General features: G+C 39.6%; 1 protein-coding gene across 3 annotated transcripts in view; it reads right to left on the reverse strand.

Moving 5' to 3' along the window:
* The window catches only part of LOC136879210 (uncharacterized), a 1,250,431-nt gene that overhangs the window by 978,570 nt on the left and 247,659 nt on the right, over window positions 1–24,202 (reverse strand). For 2 of the 3 annotated variants that reach the window (XM_067153007.2, XM_068228965.1), the window contains one exon: window positions 16,543–16,811. In XM_067153007.2, coding sequence (XP_067009108.2) covers window positions 16,543–16,811 — 269 coding nt within the window. The remainder of the gene's footprint in view (window positions 1–16,542; window positions 16,812–24,202) is intronic. The other variant, XM_067153008.2, reaches the window with a different exon arrangement.

The raw sequence follows: 24,202 nt of genomic DNA on the forward strand, positions 1-24,202 counted from the left end.
GTTGTCTCATAATGAAAATGGGCTCTATTGTTGACCTTCCACTTCTGAACCAAATTGACTTTCCTGTATCTGATTTTCAACCCTCAACCTTATCCTACTTTCCAGTATCCTCTCCATTATCTTAGGAACATGGGATATTAGAGTAATTCCCCTGTAATTCTTCAATACTTTCTTATCACCTTTCTTGAAAATTGGGATGATTATTCCTTTTTGCCAATCCTCAGGGACCTTCTTATTCTCCAGGACAATCTTGAGAACTTGATATGTCCAGTACAGGCCTACAACTCCAACTGCCTTTATCATCTCCACTGAAACCTCATCTATTCTAGCATTTTTTACATTCTTCATCTTTCTTACTGCCATTTCAATTTCATTCATTGTAATTTCATTATCCATTTCTTCTGAAAATACTCTCTACATCTATTTCTTTTTGTTTTAGCTTTGTTAATATTATGCCGCCTTCATCCTTCACAAATCTGGTGTTTACTTGATGTCTCTTTTTGTTTCTCAAGATACAATACAATGATTTCTTGCTGCCCTGCATATCATCCCTCAATTTCCTCTTTTCTTCCTCCACTACCTTCTTGGTCAAAATTTTTGCAGCCACATATTTTCTACTTTCTTCAGTCTTAGATGTTTTCCATGCTTTCCATGCCCTTTACTTTTCCTTCACTTTAATCTTTACGCTATCATTGCACCAGTGTGTCTCTTTGTTTTTTACATTTCCTGATGTTCTTCCACATACAGTACCTTTTCTGCACCTCCAACCAATGCTTCCTTAAATATTCTCCATTCATCTTCAACATTCCCCATCTCTGTCCTGGGTACCAAGGGTATTATCTCCCTTTGAAATTCTTGTATCCTTTTCTCCTTCAATTTCCATACTTTAATTATTTTATCTCTTCTTAATGGGTGTTTTTCAATCTTTCCTACTTTCATTTTTTCTATCACACCTCTATGATCTCCACCAAAGTCTTCTTCAGGCATAGCTGTAACATCTGAAGGGTTCCTCCGGTGTTCCTTCTCGATGATCATATAATCAATCATGGTCTTTGTTCGTCTGTCTCCCTAACTGTACCTTGTAATCTTCTGACTGTTCTTCTTCCTAAACCAGGTGTTTCCAACAATCACTTGGTTCCTCGTGCAAAAATCCACCAAGAACTCGTCTTCTGGATTTACATTTCCATATCCAAAGGGTCCTACAACATCTTCCTTTACTTGTCATCCCATTCCAACTTGTGCATTTAGATCTCCCATCAATAGCACTTCCTTATCTTCCATCTGTCTCTCCACTTCCTCTAAAAAGTCCTCTAGATGTTCATCTATGCAACTCGTTTGTGGGGCATACAACTGAAATAGATCGTTCATGCCATTTTCAAACTGGAGTCTCATCACCATCATCCTATCACTGACTTTCTGAGTATGATGGCCATTCCATTTTTTGCTTCAGGTCCTCCGCTGTAATGCAGCCTGTATCCTTCTTTCAGAGGATTCTCTCCCGTACCCCTATTCTTGCTCTCACACTGTCCAAGTATGGCTATATCTTCTTCTTTCATGAAGTAAACCAGTTCTTCTGTGTTTCCCGTCAGTGTCAGGACATTTACTGTCACAATCTTGATGTAGGCTGGTTTGGTGCTGGTTCCCCACTTCTCACAGTTCCTCTAGCACCCAAAAAGGTCACTTTTAGCAGGGGACGCCCTAACCTTTTCCGAAGCACTATATCTGCTTTATCTACATAGGCTATTGTTACGATGGGCTTGCCACACCCAAAGCCATTTTATACCTACTGCCAGGTTCAAAATTAGGCCGCCCCTAACACGGAGACAGTCGCCTTTCGTAGCCGCTCCTGAGGAGTACAGACGCTACGGGTTTGCCCCATCCGTCATCTCCACCGTACCGAAGTTCATCTTCTACGCCGTAGATGCCATTGGGGACTTCACCCATAACCAAGGGCAAATGATCTCCATATTTATGACCCCTGGAGAGAGGGTGGCCCAGTATTTTAAAGCCCCCAGGAATTGGGCGACCTGTTGATCCGCGAGTTGTATTGGGTATTTCAACTGTAGGGGCCCCTATCTGCTACCTAGGGACGCGCTCTGTGGGATGAAGTTCCCCTGGTTACTTTCGGAAGTTAACCTCACCCACAATGGCAGGAAAAGTCTATCCCAGAAGACTGAAAGAAGGGTGTAATCGTTTCTCTTTCCGAGAAGGGGAGTAAACGGAAATGCATCAGCTACAGTGGAATTGCTCTGCTTTCTCATAGTCTAAAACTTCTGGAACAAAATCATAGGGAGTAGATTAAGACGAACTGTGGAACCTTTATTGGAACTTATCATTGCTGTCAGGATGTAAATGGAAAAGCACTGGGGAAAATGGGAAACCACTTTATCTACTATTTCTAGAGATAAGAAAGGCTTATGGCTTATGGAAATGCCTAAAATAGCTGGGAGTTCGTGACAATCTTATTGCAAAACTGAATATGCTATATGATAACACCAGAAGTTGTGTGCATGTGTGTTGCGAGCTGTCCAAATGGTTTGAAACAAAGTACAGCAAGGTAGGGCTTTGTCACCCCTCTTATAAATCACTGTGATGGATGCCATAACAAAGGCACTAAAAGAAAGGAGCAGCAGGATTTGCAAGCTTTCATCTTTGCAGACAACGTGGTTATCTGGAATGAAACCGAAAATGATGTTGAGGATAGGCTGCAGAAATGGAGTCAAGAGTTTAAAAGATATGATTTAAATATCAACAAGACGGTGTCGATGAAGTTACAGAGGGGAGATAACAAACCACAGCTCAGAATAAAGGACACCAAACTTGGACACTGTTCCAATGTTTTAGTAGTTGGATATTATAGTATCAAAAGACAACCTTGCAAAATATGAGGTTGGCAGTCGATTTAGCAAGGCAACTCAATTTTACCACCAAGTAAGACAACTACTGTGGGATAAACAAGTACCATTAAAAGCAAAGATGACATACAGCCATACTCACGTATAGCTTGGAAACTAGCACGTTAACGAGACAAGACAACTGAAAACTCCAAGCTGCAGAAATGAAGTTCCTATGCACCATTATACAGAAAACCAGGAAGGACAAGACCGAGAGGAGTTGGGAGACTCCAGAAAGTGAGACTGAAGATTTTGAGAACATTGCTCGTAGGACTCCACGAAATTTAGCCACTTTTTTATTTGGAATGGGGGTGAAAGTTGATGTCAAACAGTTAGAAGGGATTGACCCATTATATACCTCTATCAGGATATCCAGTTGCGGCGGTGCGTGGTATTGTTGTACTTCATTCGTCGTACTTTCTTCTATGGGTTTTAGTATAATAAACCTAACATGTATTCGAAAACGTACAAAAATCAACCATCTTCGGTCGTTCGCTGTACTAATGCTTCGTAACGGATGAACAAACTCAGGAGGTTTGCTTCCGTACGGCAACTCCCTAGCGGACAGCGCGGCACAATGAAACTGCATAGCATCAGGTAGCATGCTCGCCAGGTAGTTGCACGAGACTAGCAAGTCCGCTACCGAGAAACAGTTCCAAATGTCCCCGTTAGATTGACCCACTCTGCGGACATTACTTCATTCCTATTTTCTCTCCTTCCGCAAAGGTAATTCATTTCCATTTTTTTAATTTACAAATTTCATTCACGTTGCACCAATGCAGATGGTCATTACAGCGACGATGGAATAGGAAAGGGCTAGGAGTTGGAAGGAAGCGTCTGTCGCTTTAATTAAGGCACAGCCACAGAGTTTGCCTAGAGTGAAAGTGGGAAACAGCAGAAAACCATCTTCAGGGCTTCCGACAGTGGTGTTCCAACCCACTATACCCCGACTGCAAGCTCACAGCTACGCGACCCTAACCGCCTGGCCAACTTGCTGGGTAATTTCTTTTCCACGCCATACCAGACCACCACAAACCACCCACAATATTACCAACATCTTGCTTCAATGAAAAACAAGACGGCAAATTTTCAGTTCAAGTGAGACAAAAGTAAGTGTGCGAGGCTGAGTGACTCAGACGGCTGAGGCACTGGCCTTCTAAACCCAATGTGGCAGGTTCCATTCTGGCTCAGTCTGATGGTATTTGAAGGTCCTCAAATACGTCAGCTTCGTGTCAGTATGTAAAAGAACTCCGGCATTTCGGTGTCTCCGAAAACAGTAAAAAGTCGTTAATGGGGCGTAAAGCCATTAACAGTAACTGTAGTTCCTTCTTTCTTAATCTGGTTAACGTGCAGGCTTGGTTTTTCCCTCGGAATCAGCTAGAAATCCCACCTCTACCGCCTCAAGGACAGTGTCCTGGAGCGTGAGACATTGGGTCGGGGATACAACTGGGGACTGGTGGCCTCACCTGCTATGCTGAACAGGAGCCTTGTGGGGAATGGGGAGATTGGAACGGATAGACAAGGAAGAGGGAAGAACGCGGCCGTGGCCTTAAGTTAGGTATCATCCCCGCATTTGACGGGAGGAGAAGTGGGAAACCACGGAAACCACTTCCAGGATGGCCGAGGTGGGAATCGAACCCACCTCTACTCAATTGACCTCCCCAGGCTGAGTGGTACCCGTTCCAGCCCTCGTATTACTTTTCTAATTTCGTGGCAGAGCGGGGAATTGAACCCGGGCCTCCTGGGGTGGCAGCTAACCACATTAACCACTACACCACAGAGGCGGACTGTAACTGTAGTTACAGCGTATAATTAGCCTCTTATTTCCTGGGTTGTAATTGCCAGATATATTAGAGTTTTAGTAAAAATGTAGTTGATTACTTGAAAATAATAAAGTTTCTCGTTATTTCCGTAAGCTATAAAAATGTGACACTGAAAATGCTGGTGCAACACCCAGCTTCAGATACCACCAGCCGCCACTGATTCCAGTGATTGGTCTTCTTGAAGAAGTTTTAATATTCCTACGGGTATAATATCCGCTCCCGGTGCTTTTCTGTTTTTGCAGTTCTTGAGGGCATATTCTACTTCCTGGCGAGTTATTAATTGTCCTTCATCTGTACCACCAACAGAAGGACAGTAGAGTTTGGCAGATGCTACGCTACGTGCAGATGTTTCATTGGTAGCGTTGCTACCAGTACATTTTGCAGATGCAACGCTAAGTGTAGATGTTTAATTGGTAGCGTTGCTACCGGTACATTTTGCAGATGCAACGCTAAGTGGAGATGTTTCATTGGTAGCGTTGCTACCAGTACATTTTGCAGATGCAACGCTAAGTGGAGATGTTTCATTGGTAGCGTTGCTACCAGTAGATTTTGGCAGATGCTACGCTACGTGGAGATGTTTCATTGGTAGCGTTGCTACCAGTAGATTTTGGCAGATGCTACGCTACGTGGAGATGTTTCAGTGGTAGCGTTGCTACCAGTAGATTTTGGCAGATGCTACGCAACGTGGAGATGTTTCAGTGGTAGCGTTGCTACCAGTAGATTTTGGCAGATGCTACGCAACGTGGAGATGTTTCAGTGGTAGCGTTGCTACCAGTAGATTTTGGCAGATGCTGGGCTACGTGGAGATGTTTCAGTGGTAGCGTTGCTACCAGTAGATTTTGGCAGATGCTGGGCTACGTGGAGATGTTTCAGTGGTAGCGTTGCTACCAGTAGATTTTGGCAGATGCTGGGCTACGTGGAGATGTTTCAGTGGTAGCGTTGCTACCAGTAGATTTTGGCAGATGCTACGCAACGTGGAGATGTTTCAGTGGTAGCGTTGCTACCAGTAGATTTTGGCAGATGCTGGGCTACGTGGAGATGTTTCAGTGGTAGCGTTGCTACCAGTAGATTTTGGCAGATGCTACGCTACGTGGAGATGTTTCAGTGGTAGCGTTGCTACCAGTAGATTTTGGCAGATGCTAGGCATGTGGAGCAACCCTATATAGACATATGCGCGTGGCGACGAGTGGCGTGGCGTTACTGTAGTTAGTGATTGCATTAAGCATTTCGGAGTGAACAGTGTAGAAGGACCTTGATGGCCATCACTGTACCAATACAGAGCAGACTATGAAGGCATTATGGAGTCATTACGAGTATTTTACGAGGTTACGACAAGCCATTCCCGGTGTGTAGACGCTACGTAGTGTTCATTCGTCAGTCTATTCCTCTCCGAGTTGACGCGCACTGTGTGAGGTCTGGAGGTGGTGTGTTTTGTGCACAGAACTGATTTTGCCTAGATGAAACTATAGGCCAAGTGTTTATTGCTTGTTCATTCTTTGACTAAAACGACGTTGTTGTTGTTATTTATTAATTCCACAGCAGCCATTTTACATTGGGACAAAGAAAACCAAAAAATCTCGTATACAAGACCCCCAAACGCAAATCATCAAAGAAGAACAACGATTCCGCTTCAAAGTGGGTACAAGCATTACTGCAGGTACGATAACATCACACAAGTTTGTCCGTACGGCCCGCGCAATGAAAACGCATCAAAATCACGTTTTACGTCTGTTTTTCGTAGTTAAGAAATCTTGCCGCCGTAGCGTAGGCCTACTGCTGCTCTGATGACGTCGTATGCTATATGTCTGTAGCTAAGAATGTCCGCCAGCGTGGCTGTTATCACAGTTAGTTGCCGTTCTCAGGGGCCCGAGTTTGATTCTCGGTACCGTATTGTCAGAGATTTAGTTAAGAATGGAAGAAAAGTTGATATGTGTTAAAAATGGTAAATGCAGCTCCCCTCCATTGGGGGCTGCACCACCCCGGGATGAGGAAACGAGTTTAGTTACGAAATATTCACGGTTGTTTCTATTAATACAGCAGCAGTGGCGGCCGGTCAGTACGTGCTACCGGGCTCCAGCACGTAGCTTGAAACTGTAAGGAATATTATTTATGTACAGTAAAATTATCCTGGTGCCTTTTCGTTTTGAGTACGATATGAATTTGTGTTTTGTGAAAATCAGGACGAGATCTGTCGAACACCTAGCGCCGTTCTCCCGGGGAACAAGGCTCGTGCTCATGTGAAGTGAGCCCTTGCCTGTAGCCTGGAGGAAGCAATACGCAGGCGCAGCCAAGCTTGCAACACTTCCCCTAGCCGGCGGAGTATACCATAAACCGGGATCAACTTTCACTGATCCCGTCTATAGTTACTTCCTCTCCCGCAAGGGGGTAGAAGTACTCGATGTCTCCTGCTACCTTGATGTTCACGGCCGACTGGATCCCTCGCTGCGCTCCTTAGCTAGCTAGAGCGACGCATCAAGTCGGCCGTGTGATGTTGAACGTGGTAAGCGAGTCTGCCACTAGAGAGTAGCATCGTCTGGGCTCGAAAGTAAAGCGTAAGCGGAGGCAATCTATCTCACACATGCTTATTAAAATATCCATCTTCCTTTTGTGTCAAAAATAAGGAATTCGTAGGTGAGTCAAAGAATCTTTGAGTGACCCTAAATGTGATCCCGCATTACAATGTAATTTACTCTGGTGAAATGAAATAGCGTATGGCTTTTAGTGCCGGAAATATCCAAGGACATGTTCGACTCGCCAGATGCAGGTCTTTTGATTTGACTCCCGTAGGCGACCTGCGAGTCGTGATGAGGATGAAATGATGATGAAGACAACACATACACCCAATGATGGTTAAAATTCCAGACCCAGCCGGGAATTGAACCCGGGATCCCTGTGACCAAAGGCCAGCGCGCTAACCATTTAGCCATGGAGCCGGACATTTACTCTGGTAATAGGGGAGGTCTCAATGAATCAGTTGGCAGCTCTTTCAGTTGCTTTGTGCGGTTTTTAATCTCGCGGTTATATTACTGGTGCGTGTTTTTTCTGTCATTGTGTTAGTGCTCAAGTTTATACGGAGATTTATCAAATTATTTATCCACTGCAGTGTATATAAAGTGAAATTAAATTAGTGTTCTTAGTGGGGATCTATATTCCCACGATTCTATTTGCACTGATGTAAGTTGCGCCATTAGGTTAGTAAAACAATATTTCTCCAATGAATTATTTATCTCGTAGACAGTTGTCGAAGAATTCATCTGCTTCCAAATTAATGTTGTTTTTGTTTGTTCTGAGTTATAAATTGTGAGAAAAGTTGTATTATTATTGTTATTATTATTATTATTATTATTATTATTATTATTATTATTATTATTATTATTATTATTATTATTATTATTCTTTCGAATGGGCCACCAGAGGACCACGTGCCAATTTCAATTCCTTCTTCTTTGTTCTTTCCTTTTCTTCCAGTACGCTTTCATCTGTTCACTATGTTTCTTCTTTCTGTCTTCAGACCACTTTGAACCAGTCGTTTTTACTTTCCTACCTTGGAATCCTTCTATTTTCAATACTTTTAACCGAAAGCCTTCTCTATTATTTATTTCTTCTGTTGTTATATTGTTTTTTTCTAAATCCTTTCTTACTTCGTTGACCCAGCTTGTCGTTGATTTCTTACTCCACAAATATCTGAAAATCTTACTGGTTAATCTACTATCTTGCATTCGATATAAATGTCCAAAAAACATAAGTCTCCTTTTCCTCATTACATCTGATATATTTTCTATTTTTTGATATATTTCAGCATTACTTCGTAATTTCCAACCTTCTGCTGTGTTTTGTGGGCCTAATATTTTCCTCATGATTCGCCTTTCTAGTATTTCTAGCTTATCTAAATTATAGTTTAATGCCAGACACTCGCTTGCATATAGGCATTCTGGCTTCACTACTGTGTTGTAATGCCTTATTTTTGCATTTTTGGATAGGCATCTTTTATTGTAGATATCTTTGGTGACACCATAAGCTCTCTCCATTTTATGTACCCTCTCCTCTACTGCAGATTTTTCTAAACCATTTTCTTGGATTATTTCCCCTAGATATTTGAATTTTTTTACCCTCTCTATTTGGCCAATATCTGTTTTCAGAAATTTTGGTGCATCCCAAATATTTGTTAAAAATTTTGTTTTTTCTGCAGAAATTCTTAAGCCAGTTCTGCTGGCGATTCTTTCCAAGACATTTACTTGGGTTACAGCAGATGTCACATTTTCAGAAAGTATTGCAAAGTCATCTGCAAATGCAAGACAATTTATTTCAATCCTTTTGTTTCCTCTTCCTAACCTTATCGGTGAAATGTTGAGTTCAATAAGTTTTTCGTTCCAAATTCTCACTATTTTCTCTAGGACACAATTAAAAAGAATTGGGGATAGTCCGTCGCCTTGTCGTACACCAGTTTTTATTTTGAAAGGCTGTGATATCTCTCCCAGAAATTTCACTTTAGAGACTGTGTCTGTAAGTGTTTCACGGATTAGATTTGCCAGTTTAGACTTTATGCCAAATTCTCGAATTATTTTATATATAGTTTCTCTGTCAACAGAATCAAAAGCCTTTTTGAAATCTACAAACATGACTACAATGTCCTTTGAATTAAGTAACCTGTGGCGAATTACTGACTTAAGATTAAATATTTGTTCTGAGCATGATCTTCCTTTCCTGCAACCACCTTGATATTCACCTAAATGATTGTCTAGTGTTGTTTCTACTCTGTTTAATAAAATTTTGGAAAATATTTTATATGCCACTGCTAATAAAGATATTCCTCTGTAGTTATTAACGTCCTGTTTATTACCTTTTTTGTGGAGTGGATGTATCAAGGCTACTTTCCATTCCTCAGGAATTTTTTCAGTTTTCCAGATTTCTTCAAAGAGTAATTGTAGCTCATTTGCTATATTTGGCAAGGACCACTTCAAAAGTACCGCTGTAATAGAATCTTCTCCGCTAGCTTTGTTGTTTTTGAGGGTTTTAATTACTTCTTCAATTTCTTTTATAGTTGGTGGTATGTCTTCTTCCAAATTTTCATCAATATCTTGAAATTCTAATTTATGACTTGGTTCAGGACAGTTCAAAAGTTGATCAAAATATCTTGCTAATATCTCACAATTTTCAGTATTGCTTAGTCCAATTCTGCCGTTTTCATCCTTGAAACTAACATTTGTAGTTTGGTACCCGTTTAATTCATTCTTAAAAGTCTGATAAAAGTCACGGGTGTTATTTTTTATAAAGTTTTTGTCCATTTCTATAAGTTTCTCCTTTTGAAAGGCTCGTTTAGTACTTCTGATTATCCTTGCTGTTTCCTTCCTTTGTTGTTTAAACTGATCAAAATCTTCAATTTTCTTTGAGCATTTCCATTTTTTCCATGTTTTAGCCCTCTCTGCTAAAGCTTCTTCACATATTTCATTCCACCATATTTTCCTTTTATTTTTTATTGGCCCAAATGTTTTCTGTGCTGCATAATTAATTGCTTTGGATATTTCTTGCCAGTTGCCTTGTTTAGCCACTTTAATTTCATCTTGGTAGTTTTTAATTGATTCTTTTGTTATAGTAAGTCTGTCTACATTATATTTTATTAACCTCTGTGGCTTTCTTTGTTCTTTATTAGGTAGGAGTTTGGCTTTAATTTTAGAGAGAAAATGGTCGGAATCAAATTCACCATTCCTTACTACTTTCACATTCATAATTTCTTTTGTACTTTTTTTTGAAACAGCCACATGATCTAACTGAAACTCTCCTAACATTGGGTTTGGAGATATCCACGTTTTAGCTTTTCTGGGGAGTTTTCTAAAGAAGGTTGACATTAGTTTCAGGTGATAGCTTTGACACAAACTGATTAGCCTAATACCATTTGTATTTGTTCTTCTGTGGGCTGGGTAATGTCCTACTACATTTCTAAATTTCTTTTCTCTACCTATTTGTGCATTGAAGTCACCTAATAGTATTATGGTGTTCATTTTCGGAATTTTGGATATTTCATTTTCCAAACGAACCCAAAATTCTTCTGTTTTTTGAGGGTTTTTCCTATTGTCTTCATTTATTGGTGCATGGCAATTAACAAGTGTGTACGTTTTGTTTTTGCATTTAATTGATAGGAGAGATATTCTTTCTGAGTTGGATTTAAATTCTGTTACATTTCCTATTATACTTTTATGAATGTAGAAAGCTGTACCAAGTAGTATGCGTTGTTCATCATGGCAATATGCAGATTTAAAACAGCGTATTTAGCTTGTTTTTTGTAGCACGTAGGACGATTTTTTCACGAGCCGCCACTGTACAGCAGGCGAGAACATTAACAAAGTGATCGTTTAATATCTCGTAACTCGGGTCAATATAGCCTACGTAATCCCTGGAGACAAGTAGGTTTAAGACGCGATAAAAACAATCCAATCATAATTGTTTTACTTGCCAACGTACCTAAATAATAAACATCTTCACTAACTGCTTCCATTAGTTTCGGAGACGTCAAACACAACATACTATGCGTTAATTAAAAATATTCAAACAACGAACATGCGAAATTAAACATTATAATAATAAAATGTTTTAGCGCCACACCTGTAGATATCCATAAATGCGACAAGCTTTCCTGTTATTTACTTTTATTGTTTCCATGTGGAACTTTGACACTATCCATGCACATATTAGCATACCTAACCTAAACAATGCAGTCTCTCTAATCTCCACTACAGCTGTTGTAGAGAACGAGCATGGCCACAGTTATCCAAAGAATGCTTCCAGTCACATTCGGAAGTATAACCCGTAATATACGCTGGTTGTCAACTGGAGGGTTGGTACGCTTTATACAGCTGGGCTTTATTCAGAACGGGTGGCTTCTGCAACACATACACCAACTGGGAATTGCAGAGACCATTCCCAGAAACCATTTACGAATAGATTCTTGCTATTTGGACTCTACAGTCATGAACGAAACATTTGTTTAAGTTCCAAAAAGATGGGATCTCGAATACTCGCGATTGCTGTGAAGACGACGTCGTGTTGGATGACGACACGTCAGTAGAAGCACAAGACGACGATAATTCAAATAAAAGCGACGATCAGGTTTACTCTGTGGTAGGCCTACTGCTTAACTGCCAAACACAAATTACTGCCATGCCTTTTCTCTACGGGGTCGAGTATGAAGTGAGATGTATCTTCATTTTACGACCGCATGCCCTTCCTGACATCAATCACATCAGAGGAGTTAATGAGATACAACGAATGATGTGATATTAAGAGTAACTAAAACTGACTATATTTACTTTATATGTAGGCCTAAAAGTCATGTGTTCACCGTTTGTTCTTTTTACATTTAAAAATACTGCCTTCCAACAAAAATAGCCAATAAAACTCAGAATACATTCGTAAGTCTGTTAAGTCTGTCAAATGTTAACATGTACAATTTATAGCCTAGAAGTCATGTGTTCACTGCACAAAATTTGAGGTTATCGCATATTGAACCCTCTTATTTTTTTTTTTGGCTATAAGTGTGGGAAAAGGGTCTAATACGCGAGTAAATTTGGTATGTTTGTAGATTGTAGATGTTTATGGACGTTTATTTTTGTAACGGACAAAACGAGTGGGTGTCATCACATGATGTTGGTGTTTGTATTATGTTTTATCTTGTTTCGGAAGTAAATTCTAGTAGTGAAGCTTACGGTAAATCTTTTATTGGTAGAGTAAGGGAAAACCTGGCATGCTACCCAAATTTATTTTCAGGGTTAAATAGTAGCAGGTTAGGTAATGACGCAAGTTTAGAGCCTCATCAGCCTGATGACTGTCGCGCTGGGAGAAGGAGTTCTTTCATGCTCTACAGAGTCAATTATTACTGTAAATCTTTCGCAGGTGGCGCTCAATTTCAAATTATTATTTCATTACCCATATTTAGTGTTCAAATTTTGCTAAATGTTACAACTTGTCACTTTATAGGTAATATGTACAAAATTCTAACTCTCACCGGAATAATCACCCATCAACCTAGTAAAACCGAAAATTGTGGATTCCACATTAATGTGCATCATTTTAGATATTTTATTTTCATCCCTTCTCACTCACCACATTGATGGATGCTGAACACAATCCGCCTCAACAAGTATGTATTCGACAACAGTATTGACCTTTTATGATTATTCTTTATGTGACTACCTCCCCACTGGTGCTAGTTGTGACTCACCCCCACACAGATAGCATTAAGTCATATGTGCACCAAATTTAGTTGAAATTGCTGGTTTGCATATAGTCGCCGCCATTTCTAATCCTTGAGCTTTATGTAAAGATATTCTTCCTTAACTGTGTGAAACCCGCTAAGTATTGCAGGCTAAGGTCAAGACCGACTCCAATCCTCAGACCTTAATGCTACTCTCGATCGTTCAAAGATGGCGAATCGAGTAGCCGAAATTGTTGGAAATGTGGGTTTGTTTTGGTTTGTTGTTATCGTACGTAGTCGGTGTAATTTTATTAAATTTGACGATAAATGTTAGTTTCTTTGTAGAATATAAGTGTGCGAGTGTATTTATATGAGTCGGTGGGTACATAGGATCTGTAATTATACGCAGTAATGTGAGAATGTGCTTGTTTTGATCGTATTTTTACTCATTAAAAACATGAGTGCACTAGGTGGACCAGTTTTTAGTCTAACTATGGCAATGCCTCTCATACAACAATTCTTAAGTTTCCTACGAAACAGAACATTAGAAGAGAAATCGATTAGGAATATACATCGTGATTATTTTGAAGTCCATGGCAAAACCGTAGCTTGCATACATAATTTTGAGAATAAGTCTGAGGTTAGGAAATCTAGTCCTCCACTTCCAAACTATTCGTGTTCCTCGAAAAATATTAACTTAGATAGAATATACTTGATATTGTGTTATTCCATCAGTGTCTATGTGCTTCAAAGTGTCTAGTGATTTAGATGCAAGTGTATTTTACAATAATCTGTGCTTTGCCTGCGGAAATGTTTGGCTGGTACTTGGAGTATAACAAAACTAAGTGTGACGGATGGAGCAATCTGCATACTGTTACACAAAAGAAATAGTGACTTAGAGGGATTAACTGGGTTTGTAACGTAGGGTTTTACACTACCAACACCTTCCGATTCATGTTGTGGCTATCAGTTATTAAGCTGACTGTGCCGAACTGAAGCTCGTGCATGTGGTTAAATATCAATGTTTAGTCAATAGAGTTTTTCCACTCATGTCATTTAATGGGTAAAAACCTATTAGGCTATATATTTAGTGTCTGAACGTTTCATTACTAAGGTTCCTTGCGTGAAGTGCTGTTATGCCATATGTCAACATTATATTAACATCATGTTAACATAATCATTTCGGGTGTACTTGATCTGAGTGACACCGAGCTCGAAAGCTGCAGTCGCTTAAGTGCGCCAGTGTCCAGTATTCAGGAGATAGTAGGTTCGAACCCCACTGTCGGCAGCCCTTAACATGGCTTTCCTTGGTTTCCCATTTTCACACCAGGCAAATGCTGGGGCTGTACCTTAATTAAGGCCACGGCCGCTTCCTTCCCACTCCTAGACCTTTCCTGTCCCATCGTCGCCATAAAACCTATCTGTGTCGGTGCGACGTAAAGCAATTATCAAAAAACTAGCAATGATCTGAGTGACTCAGACGGTTAAGGCGCTGGCCTTCTGATCCCAAGTTGCTGGATTCGATCCTGACTCAGTCCGGTGGTATTTGATGGTGCTCAAATACGTCAGCCTCGTGTCGGTAGATTTACTGGCACGTAAAGGAACTATTGCAGGACTAAATTTCGGCATTTCGACGTTTCCGAAACCCGTAAAAAATGTAGTTAGTAGGACGTAAAACGAATAACATTATGATTTCGGGTGTACTTCCCATTCATTGGGTGGTGAATTTAAGAAATTATCTACCACTTCAAAACTAAGGCAACAAGTTATGTTTGTGTTTCACAGTTCTCATGAGAGCGAATAAATCGAGGAATTTTGCACCTTAATTTATTTTGAAATATTCAAAATGATGCTAGAAATATCATTTTAACAGTTTTATCACATATTTTCATCTATCCAGCGAAGTGAAATCTAAGAGAAAACGTTATTTGACGAATTGAAATGTCTAAATAATCAGCTTGTTGGTCTCTTTTCTAGTAGAATATACGTGATTCTAGTTGATTATATGTGGTGCGTACTTGTTGGCGAAGCGATTTCATTCGTGTAAAAGTGATTTTCCTTACAATGTTACATTTATCATATTAAATTACGGCCGTTTATATAAAATGCAAGTGATATTTTCGTGTTAGCCAATACCAGCAATTCGGCTACTTCGGCCGCCATGTTTTTCTTATATTACGGTCTGAGGATTGGAGTCGGTCTTGCTAAGGTAAGCCCTTGTCTGCAATTATTGGAGCGGCCATTTAGTGATCTGATTTTATGATCACCCAAAGTTGCCTGAATTCAGAGACCTACGAATGGTCGATGATTCACGGGCAAGTAATTCCGGAGACAAAACAAAAATGAAGCAAAACGGTCCATTAGGATGAACTAGACAAAGGTGTTTTTGATGAGACAAATCCCCCTAAATGTGACAATAGCGGTTCTTTGTTTCTGAATTAGAGATGTATTAATGCACTGTTTATAGATGACTGCTCACGTCTGAGAATCCAAATGAATGAGACAACATGACGCTGTGTGCTAGTAGCCATCTCCATGACAAGCAGCACAAGGTTTCAAGAAGAGCGACTCCACTTCAACCAGGCTGTTGCCTCATTCCTGAAGAGATCAGTGACCCTGAGGGGTCAATGCGGTGTGTTTGTTCAGTGCCATCTATCTGCTCTCCACACTAATGGTCTTCTTCACGTTAAGTCATAGTCTGTATTCCTGCAGTATAGTTTTGTTAATCTAGAGGAGTTGTTGTACCTCTTGACAAGATCCACAGGCAACCAAGACATCACTAGGAAAGATGGGTGCAAATGCTTCTGGTGTTCTCATGACATACTGGTAATGTTCCTTTTACAAAACCACATTGGTATGGCAACGTCCTGGAGATGTTCGTGTAAACAAACTGATTAGGACTTTGTTTCCATTAACAATCTTACTAAATAGTCCCATAGTCTGTGTGGACTAGCTGCTTTCCCAACTTCCATCCTTCTGATGCCACTAGATACTTCAGCAGCAGTTATAGTTGAAGACAAGTCAAATACAAAATCTGCCATTGTTAATGGTGAATGTGAAAATTCATTGATCTGAGATTTGCTCAAAATATTTCTTCTAGCAATGTGCAGCTACTGTTGGCCAAATTTCTGCATCAAACAGTCATCAGCTTTGTTCAGCTGAGCTATAGGCTCTTTGCTTCGTCGAAACTAACTTTATAAACTACCAGAAAGTGAAAACATATGGTAACAGTGTTACACCTGAAAAAAATAATTAATATTGATATGTGAACATAGACACAAGACGTCCACTTTTTTGTGATCACAATTACAGAATCTCCAGTTTAATGTGACTGCTGTTAGACAAGGGAACTCCGTTTCAAACCACATGTTCGTCACACATTTCATTTCAAATTTCGTATAATTGTTGGTGAGAATTTCAATACTTGTTGAACGTTGGTATAAAGCACCTCCAATATTTTCTAGACATAAAACTATAAACACACTCGATATTTTCTCAGACTCATTGGATTGAGAGAATTATTGATGCATGCTGAACGCTTGTTATATATACAGGCATTACCTTGAGCGGAAGGTACAAGTGTCTACAGGATGTTGCCAATACCTCCAACTACTCAAGATAATGAGAAGATTACTACCTTAATAACAAACTCCACCTCTGGATTAGTAGGTTCTTCCACAGAATGAACTTCCTTGAGGGACTGGATTTTAACTCGGCGCAGTCTCCCGGTGTCGTCGCCGGCAGGTTGAGAAGGTGCTGCAGAGTTCAATAATCGCTGTCTTGCCCTCTCCTGAGAAGGTTTGGAAGTAGTCGTACTAGTAGAGGTGGTATTGCTCTCCCTGCTGTCTCCTCGGGATGGAGTGATGGAACGGCGGCGAAGTGTGAATGTTTCCGACGTGCTAGTGTCTGGGGAAGACATGAAGAGATGTTAGTCAACTTATAGCATCATCAGAAAAAACAACTAACAAATCAAGTCATGTATAGAAAGAGTGTGGGAAGAGGACGCAATCTCCACATGTGTTGTGAGCCCCTGGAGAGCACCCTATGTAACCACATGCAGTCATGTCTGCTTTTCAATAATAAAAATAGCACTTCTAATCTGTTTACATGTTTACAACTGATGTTTCACAAATTCATTTGTATTTTGTTCACATGGTATCATTTGACAGAGATGGATACAAAGGTTCTTTTTTCTACAAATCTATAGCCAGTTCACCACTCAATGTCACAGTTACTAGGTAAAACATCAACGGCTGCTAAGTTTAGATGACGGACAGCCATAAGACATAGTGTAAACAGGAGGCTGTGGATTTACATATTAGATCTACCCTAAGAGGGAATGTTAGTACCACCACGGCCTGTGGCGGTATAATTTAAAGGGATTAGTATAACTACTGCCATCTATGACTGTTAGCATGTGGAATGTATCTGAACCGGGATGTACACCTCAACCCCGTGCATTTAAATGAAGCGCCTTGAAGAACACTATCTATCACATAAAAATTGAAACAACTAGTGCAAAAAGTTGGGACGTTGATCAACAGATGTCACCACTAAAGTGATAGAGTAATGTGTTATTTTAAGGTTTCCTAAACTGACTGGATGTCTTTTTTTTTGTGTGTGTATCACAGTTTACAACAATTATTTCTAGAAGTTTGGACTTTTCTCCATAGATGTCTCTATTTAAGAACTTATTTCATGCAGTCTGGTGCAAAGTGGAATAACTAGAAATCTAAAGAATGTGTTTTTAGGTTTTCTGAACTGAATTGACTTTCCTTATTTTTGATACTTCAAGGTTTGCAACACTTCTTACTCATCCCACCAGCTTTGGAGTTTGGCCAGTCAGAAATTTTGTGTATTTATTTTTCAGCCATTCAAGCGCTCCTTGTACCTATGTTATCTGCCAGTAAAGTGACAGAGTGTGTCTGGTTTTAGTCCAGAGCCTTCTCGAACCTTCCTCTCGGGTATAAAGGCTGACGCCTTATCGAGCTAACTTGTCATATTGGTCGTCACGTTACTGAGTGTGTGCGTTAAGAGAGGAGGCGGAGGCCTCATTCTTCGGCAGGCAGAACATCAGCTAAGATAAAGGCCACCATTTTTCTATCTCAGTAGTCATCTCCGCAAGCTGATTCGAGGGGAAGGTTCATATCTTTTACTATGCAACAGTCAACTTCCTAATGTGTAGAATTTCTTCCTTCTCATGTAATAGTTCATGTAAATCAAAAGTACTTAACTGAAAACCGGGGATAGAGAGTGCGTTACCCTCTCGAATTCCCCTTCAATTAATCTTGAGGTGACTACGATTTTGTAACTATTTTTCACTTGTAAATTGCAAATTAACTTGTGCATCTAGTCACCCCAGTAGTTTGGGATTAGCCTCTGCGTCATCGTGCCACAAGCCCAAGTAGGGTTTTAAACTTTGATTCCAAGGAGCGGAAGTGTTCACCTCCATACATTTTGATTTTAGGGGCCAGTAATTCTAACTGTTGTTTTCCACAAAGGCCCGGTAGAATGGTTACTCAATACTCCTGTAATATCTCTTTCATGTAAAGTTAAAAGACTACCAATACTGCCTTGTTAATTTAGGTTGTGACTAGAGATGCCAGAAGTAAAGTTATTGTGCAAATGTAAAAGTTAAAGGTTGCCTTAAGTAGGCTGTAAGGGTTTGGGAGCGCAGTCTCCTTGCTAGAATTTGTAGAGCATATTGGCTCTTTCTTGTAAAGTAATCTGGGTGCCTTTGGAAGGCCGGAACGTGTAATATTTTGGAGCAAAGGTGCTCTTGATAATGAATATACTGTAAAAGAAAATTGGGAGACTTTTCTCCTTGAATGTGTTAGAAATGAGCTTCAGGGCTCTTGTTAAATTGTCAGTTTAAAGAACGACAAGTTCAGGTCCCTAATGTATATTGTTTCTGATATCTACTTTGTACCTGATCTAACTAACTACTTCTGTAACTGGAATCCTGTTTTCGCAAAGCGAATTGATTGTTAAAATTTTTATTTCTGAAAAGAAATCAAAAAAAATATAACCTTTATTTTCAAAATTTTAAATGGGTCTTCTGACTGTCAAAGATAGACCCATTCATGCCCGCATCTTTTTTCACCTCTGAGTTCCACAGAATACCGCGGAACAATATCGTTTAACAATACCTCATGAACTTCTGGACAGCAATTTACTGTCATTTGTTAATTGTGGTACATGTTACATCTTGACTGGACGACGTGAAGTAATTTCTACGGCTTTTATTCCTTGACTCCGCTGTGCGTTTGTCAACTGTTGACGCGCGTTGACTTGTGGACCTACTGTGTGAACTGGGAATCGGCAGCTGGTCATCTCCAAGATGGCTGTATTTGAAGAGACGCTCTGTCTAGCCATTAAGGCTGAGGAAAATGATTATCTTCCACCCTAGTTAAGGGACTGAAGGGACTGTGGAGCCTCTTACTTATTAGAACTTATCGTGGTAGGTGATTTGCTCTTAAGGTGGCTGTAAACTAACAGTGTGTGGTAAGATTATTTTTTTAAATGTGCCGAAAAGGATTAATTACGGACCTCTTCGTCGGTCAGTTTTGAAAACTTCATACTTTGGGTAAGGTAGCTCGTCTACCGTGACTGTTAGCACAAGGAGTTCCCTGATTGAAATATTTGATACACAGCGCAAAGACGATGCATTGATAGTTCTTGTGTTCGAAATATTATTTGAAGCAGTTTAAAAGTGTTTCCCTCTAAATTTGAAGCTGATATCCGGTACGTACTTTGACTGCCTTAAAACCAAAACAAACCTACGGTCTCCGTGATTGTTATTCTCTAGTATTATATTTAAAGACTGTTCTAGACACAGCTAAGGCCTAATAGCATATTATTATCATTGTTGATATTTAAATTTGTCGCTCTCAGATATGTTCTACTTAACTTATGTGTCTTGGTTTATTATTATTATTATTATTATTATTATTATTATTATTATTATTATTATTATTATTATTATTATTATTAATAGGTTTTCTTGTTAGCTAAATCATTGCTATCGAAGGTGCTATTATGCTTTATTTCCTTTACGTTATGGATTCATTCTGTTTCTTGCTCTTGTTGCTGTTGCACCATCTCCCAATGGTTATGTGGGGGAAGGTGGTCAACAATTAGACAAGGCCTCTGGCCAGTGCCATATTTAAGTCAGCGGGTGCTGCTTTCTTGTGGAAGATGTACAAACAACTATAATCCTTTACTGCATAAATTATAAGGTTGGCTCCACTGGTTATTGAGTATTCCTTGCATGTGTGTTTTTATGGCGCAAAAGCTGTGATTTTGTTATGCACTTGTGATCTTCGTGTGAAGCAATTTGTGTCGAAACTGCATGCTTCTCTCATACTGTGAGTACATTTAGATTATTAGTTATTGTCAGAATAGTTGTTCTGTAAGAGAAATATTGTAGAGATGTATGCTGGTGTGTCCCATTGTGTACCATAAACACACGATAATATTAGGTAATGCATTTTACGTTGTGCTTCGTATGCAATTAATATTGAACTCCATTAATTCTTGAAGAGTAATGAGTTTAAGATTTGTGCGTACTGTTTTTTTTTAATATATCCCATCTAGGTAATGAAATGTTACAGAATGGAAGACTTCTATGCAAATTTTCTCTGTCTTTGTTTCGTACAGGAGTTCTGTTGTAGGTGCTATCGGGATATTTGATGTTTTGGTGTTGGTCATGTTTTATTGTGAAGTGTAATTGTAACCTTAAAACAAAAAGAAGTGCAGATCGATCAGTCCTTGTAAAAATTGTAGTATTCGCGAGTCTAAGTATTGTATTAAATGGATTGAGATACCTAATTATTACACGACATATGATATGATATGTTCAAACATTAACAGGTGCATTACATGGATATTTTTAAAATGTTAAATTCATCATACCAAGGAAATCGACAAGAAATACAGACAGGGGACCATTTAAAGACGAAGACATGCAAGCCGCAGTAAATGTAGTATTAACAGATAAATTATCCTTGCGTGGCGCTGGCAGACTTCACAACATTATATACCCCCTTTGTAGATATGTGGTTGCAGAAAGAAAGATTGCCGATTCATTTGGTCACAGATCAATGACACCAAGGTATGACGTAAGGAGAATTTTCACAACAGAGAAGAAAAAAAGAATTAGCTTATTATATCATTAACTCTTGAAGGATGTGTTACGGAAAATCCACTAGAAATTTATACAAGATAGCATATGAAATGGCAACTACAAACTCAATTACCGTTCCTACAATTTGGACTGACAGAGAGCTGGAGTGGATTGGTTACGTGGATTCCTAAAATGAAATCCAAATGTCAGCATCAGACAGCCCGAGAGCTCTAGTATATCGAGAGCTACTGCATTCAATCCGCACAACATCAACACATTTTTTGACAATTATGAGGAGGCCCTCAGTCGTTCTCCAAATGTTGCTGAAGGAAGCAGGATCCACAATTTGGATGAAACGGCCGTTACAACTGTCCATCAGTCGAATAAATTCATTGCAAAAAAGGGATCTAAGCAAGTAGGGAAAATTGTCAGTGGGGGACGTGGAACACTTGTCACTGTATGCTGTACGGTGAATGCATCAGAAAATTCTATTCCCCTTGTTATTGTGTTTCACAGGAAGAACTTCAAGCAACACATGGTTAATGGTGGAGTGCCAGGCACCTTAGGTCTTGCCACCCCATCGGGTTGGATGACAGCAGAACTCTTTGCGAGTGTACTGATGCATTCTCGTTCTAGTAAGGATGATCCAGCCTTTCTCTCCGAACCCTTGATAACGGTGTTACCGCAGTTAAACTCCCGCCTCATTTAGATGTGTCTCTGTATTATCCTTTCAAAGCACAAATGAATTCAGCAATGGATTCATGGATGCTTCATCATCCAGGATGTCCTGTCACCATCTATGAGATAGGCTCCTTTCTCAAATTTGCTGAGGAAAATGTCATAGCACCTGCTAACATATTGTCTGGTTTTCGAAAGACAGGTATATTCCCACTGAATAGAGTAGTTTTCACAGATTTTATAATGAATTCGGCCATGGATCGACCCTGGAAGTCTCAAGAGACAGCTGCATCTTCAACTCCTGAAACTAGTGCTGTGACAGTAGACGAGTCTTTTAATGAATCACCAGCTTCTGAGAAGAAGGGAAATGGATTTCTACTGAGTCCTAGAAATGCCTTAGGTTATCCAAGGGTTAAAGCAAGAACAAATCAACGGAAGGGACGCAGAAAATGCATAACCATTATTGCGACTGATACACCGCAGAAACTTGCTCTAGCTGAGAGGTCACAGAAAACAAAGAAAATATGTGAGGCGTTGAAAGATAGAAAACAAAAGACTAAGAGAAAAATTAATTTTGACTCCACAAATGGTGAGGATGAGATAGACGTTGACACAACTCTTCGCTTATATGACACAGATGATGATATTCATGTGGGCGATCTTCTTTCATCAGATCCTACAGCATTTGAGGAATTTGACCGAGAACCAGCTCCTCGTTGAGTTTCCTAGTAAGAAGACTGGAGAGTGAGTGCACCAGAAGATGATGAAAGTGATTATGAGGTGAGCTTCTTGAGGAAATGTCAAAAGAGTGTATGAACAAAATTTGTGCATCCTCATAACCCTGATGTGGCATCTGTTTCGTCAAATGGCATCAAGCCCTTCGTTGCTGGTACTACAAAGAGGCAGCAAGCATTTATTTCGTTTGAAATTGATTCGAGACTCTTGAATATTCAGTGATTAGGCCTATACTTCTTCGTTTTTCATAACTATAAGAATATAGTGCTGTTCACAGCTGCAGCCTATTTGTTAAAAAATAAACAAGGACACATCATGTTTATTTTCCTTATCCTACAACATAAGATATTCAGAATTTAATGTAATGAGGATAATACGTGTGAATGATATCTGTCTCACTGCGTACCATACGTGGGGTACAATGAGACAAATGTCATGGTTTAGGAAAAAGGAGGTCGTTCTCATAAGAAAAAAGAACAATGTATTTTCAAGGGTTTATCTTCTAGAATAAACATGGGCTCATGTTTTCCTAGTGTATAACCATATTTTTTTCGCAACACGTAATTTTTAGAAACTGAAATGTATTTTTATCTCATTGTTGACCACCCTCCCCTAATTGTTGTGTAAAGACGATAGGTATTAAGATACGCATTGCGTCACTGTTGCGAGTTCATTGTCTTTCCGGAAGCGTTGTGGATCAGACGCTTGTGTGGTTTATTGTACCTCATATTAAGTTACATTGTCGGTGTGATTTAAAGAATTTGATCTCTACCATATTTCTACGGTTTAATTTGTGATGTGATTAAGTGTAATTATTTTCGGTGTGAATATGTCGTATTTTGACATCTCGCCGACTTGTAAATTTTCTAGTTTCCTACTTCGTCTTCTGCCTTTCGTGGTATTTTGAATTTGTAGGTTGAGATGTTTCACCTTCCCTCCTGGTTTATTTTCTTTATTTTATTTCTTATGTGACCTTTAAATGGTGTTGGTATTTCTAATGCACTTCAATATTCTACAGAGCATCCACACTACAGGCCTGTTGCCATACTCGCTCACACACCACAGCTTGGTACAGCTTACACTTTGTCCTGGATGCTTTGTTTTCAAATATGAACATGTATTAAGCACCATTTGCCGTTCCTTTCTCCTGACAACTTCACCACTTCTCCTTTTCACATGTTCACACTTTGCGCCCCAGACAGACGATCACTTCAATCTGCCGAATATCTCCCTTACATAAGCAATCACTGTAACGAGTGACACACGCAAAACGGGAAACATGGCGCGCAGTAGTTAAGCTGAGTTATTACACGTGTTGACTACTGTACACACTATACGCTGAAATGTGGCGCGCGATGCGACAAGCATGGCCGGCTGTTCCGTGTTCTGAACCGCATATACAATATTTCAAAGGATAAACTCAAAGATATCAAAATTATTTTACGTCTTCTTCAGTACTGTATTGCACAACCAATGCTTGTTTCATAAGAAACATTATACATTTTGATAGGAATTCTTATATACATGTAGAACTAAAGTGGGTAACACCAATAGAAGTAAAAGCCCAAAAGACCTGCAGTCTTTTCTTAACGCTGGATGCTCTATAGCAGAAAAATTAAAAAATGTTAATTGAGAGCTCTCAAACAGGCATAGTCATATGACCATCGATTAAAAGGTTTTCTTTGAAAAGAAAAAGGAACTGCAGTACGTGTGCAAAATATTTTGAAAAGGTATTATACGATTTGTGATTTTAAAATGG

Source organism: Anabrus simplex, chromosome 8, assembly GCF_040414725.1.
Source record: "Anabrus simplex isolate iqAnaSimp1 chromosome 8, ASM4041472v1, whole genome shotgun sequence".
NCBI classification, from domain to species: domain Eukaryota; kingdom Metazoa; phylum Arthropoda; class Insecta; order Orthoptera; family Tettigoniidae; genus Anabrus; species Anabrus simplex.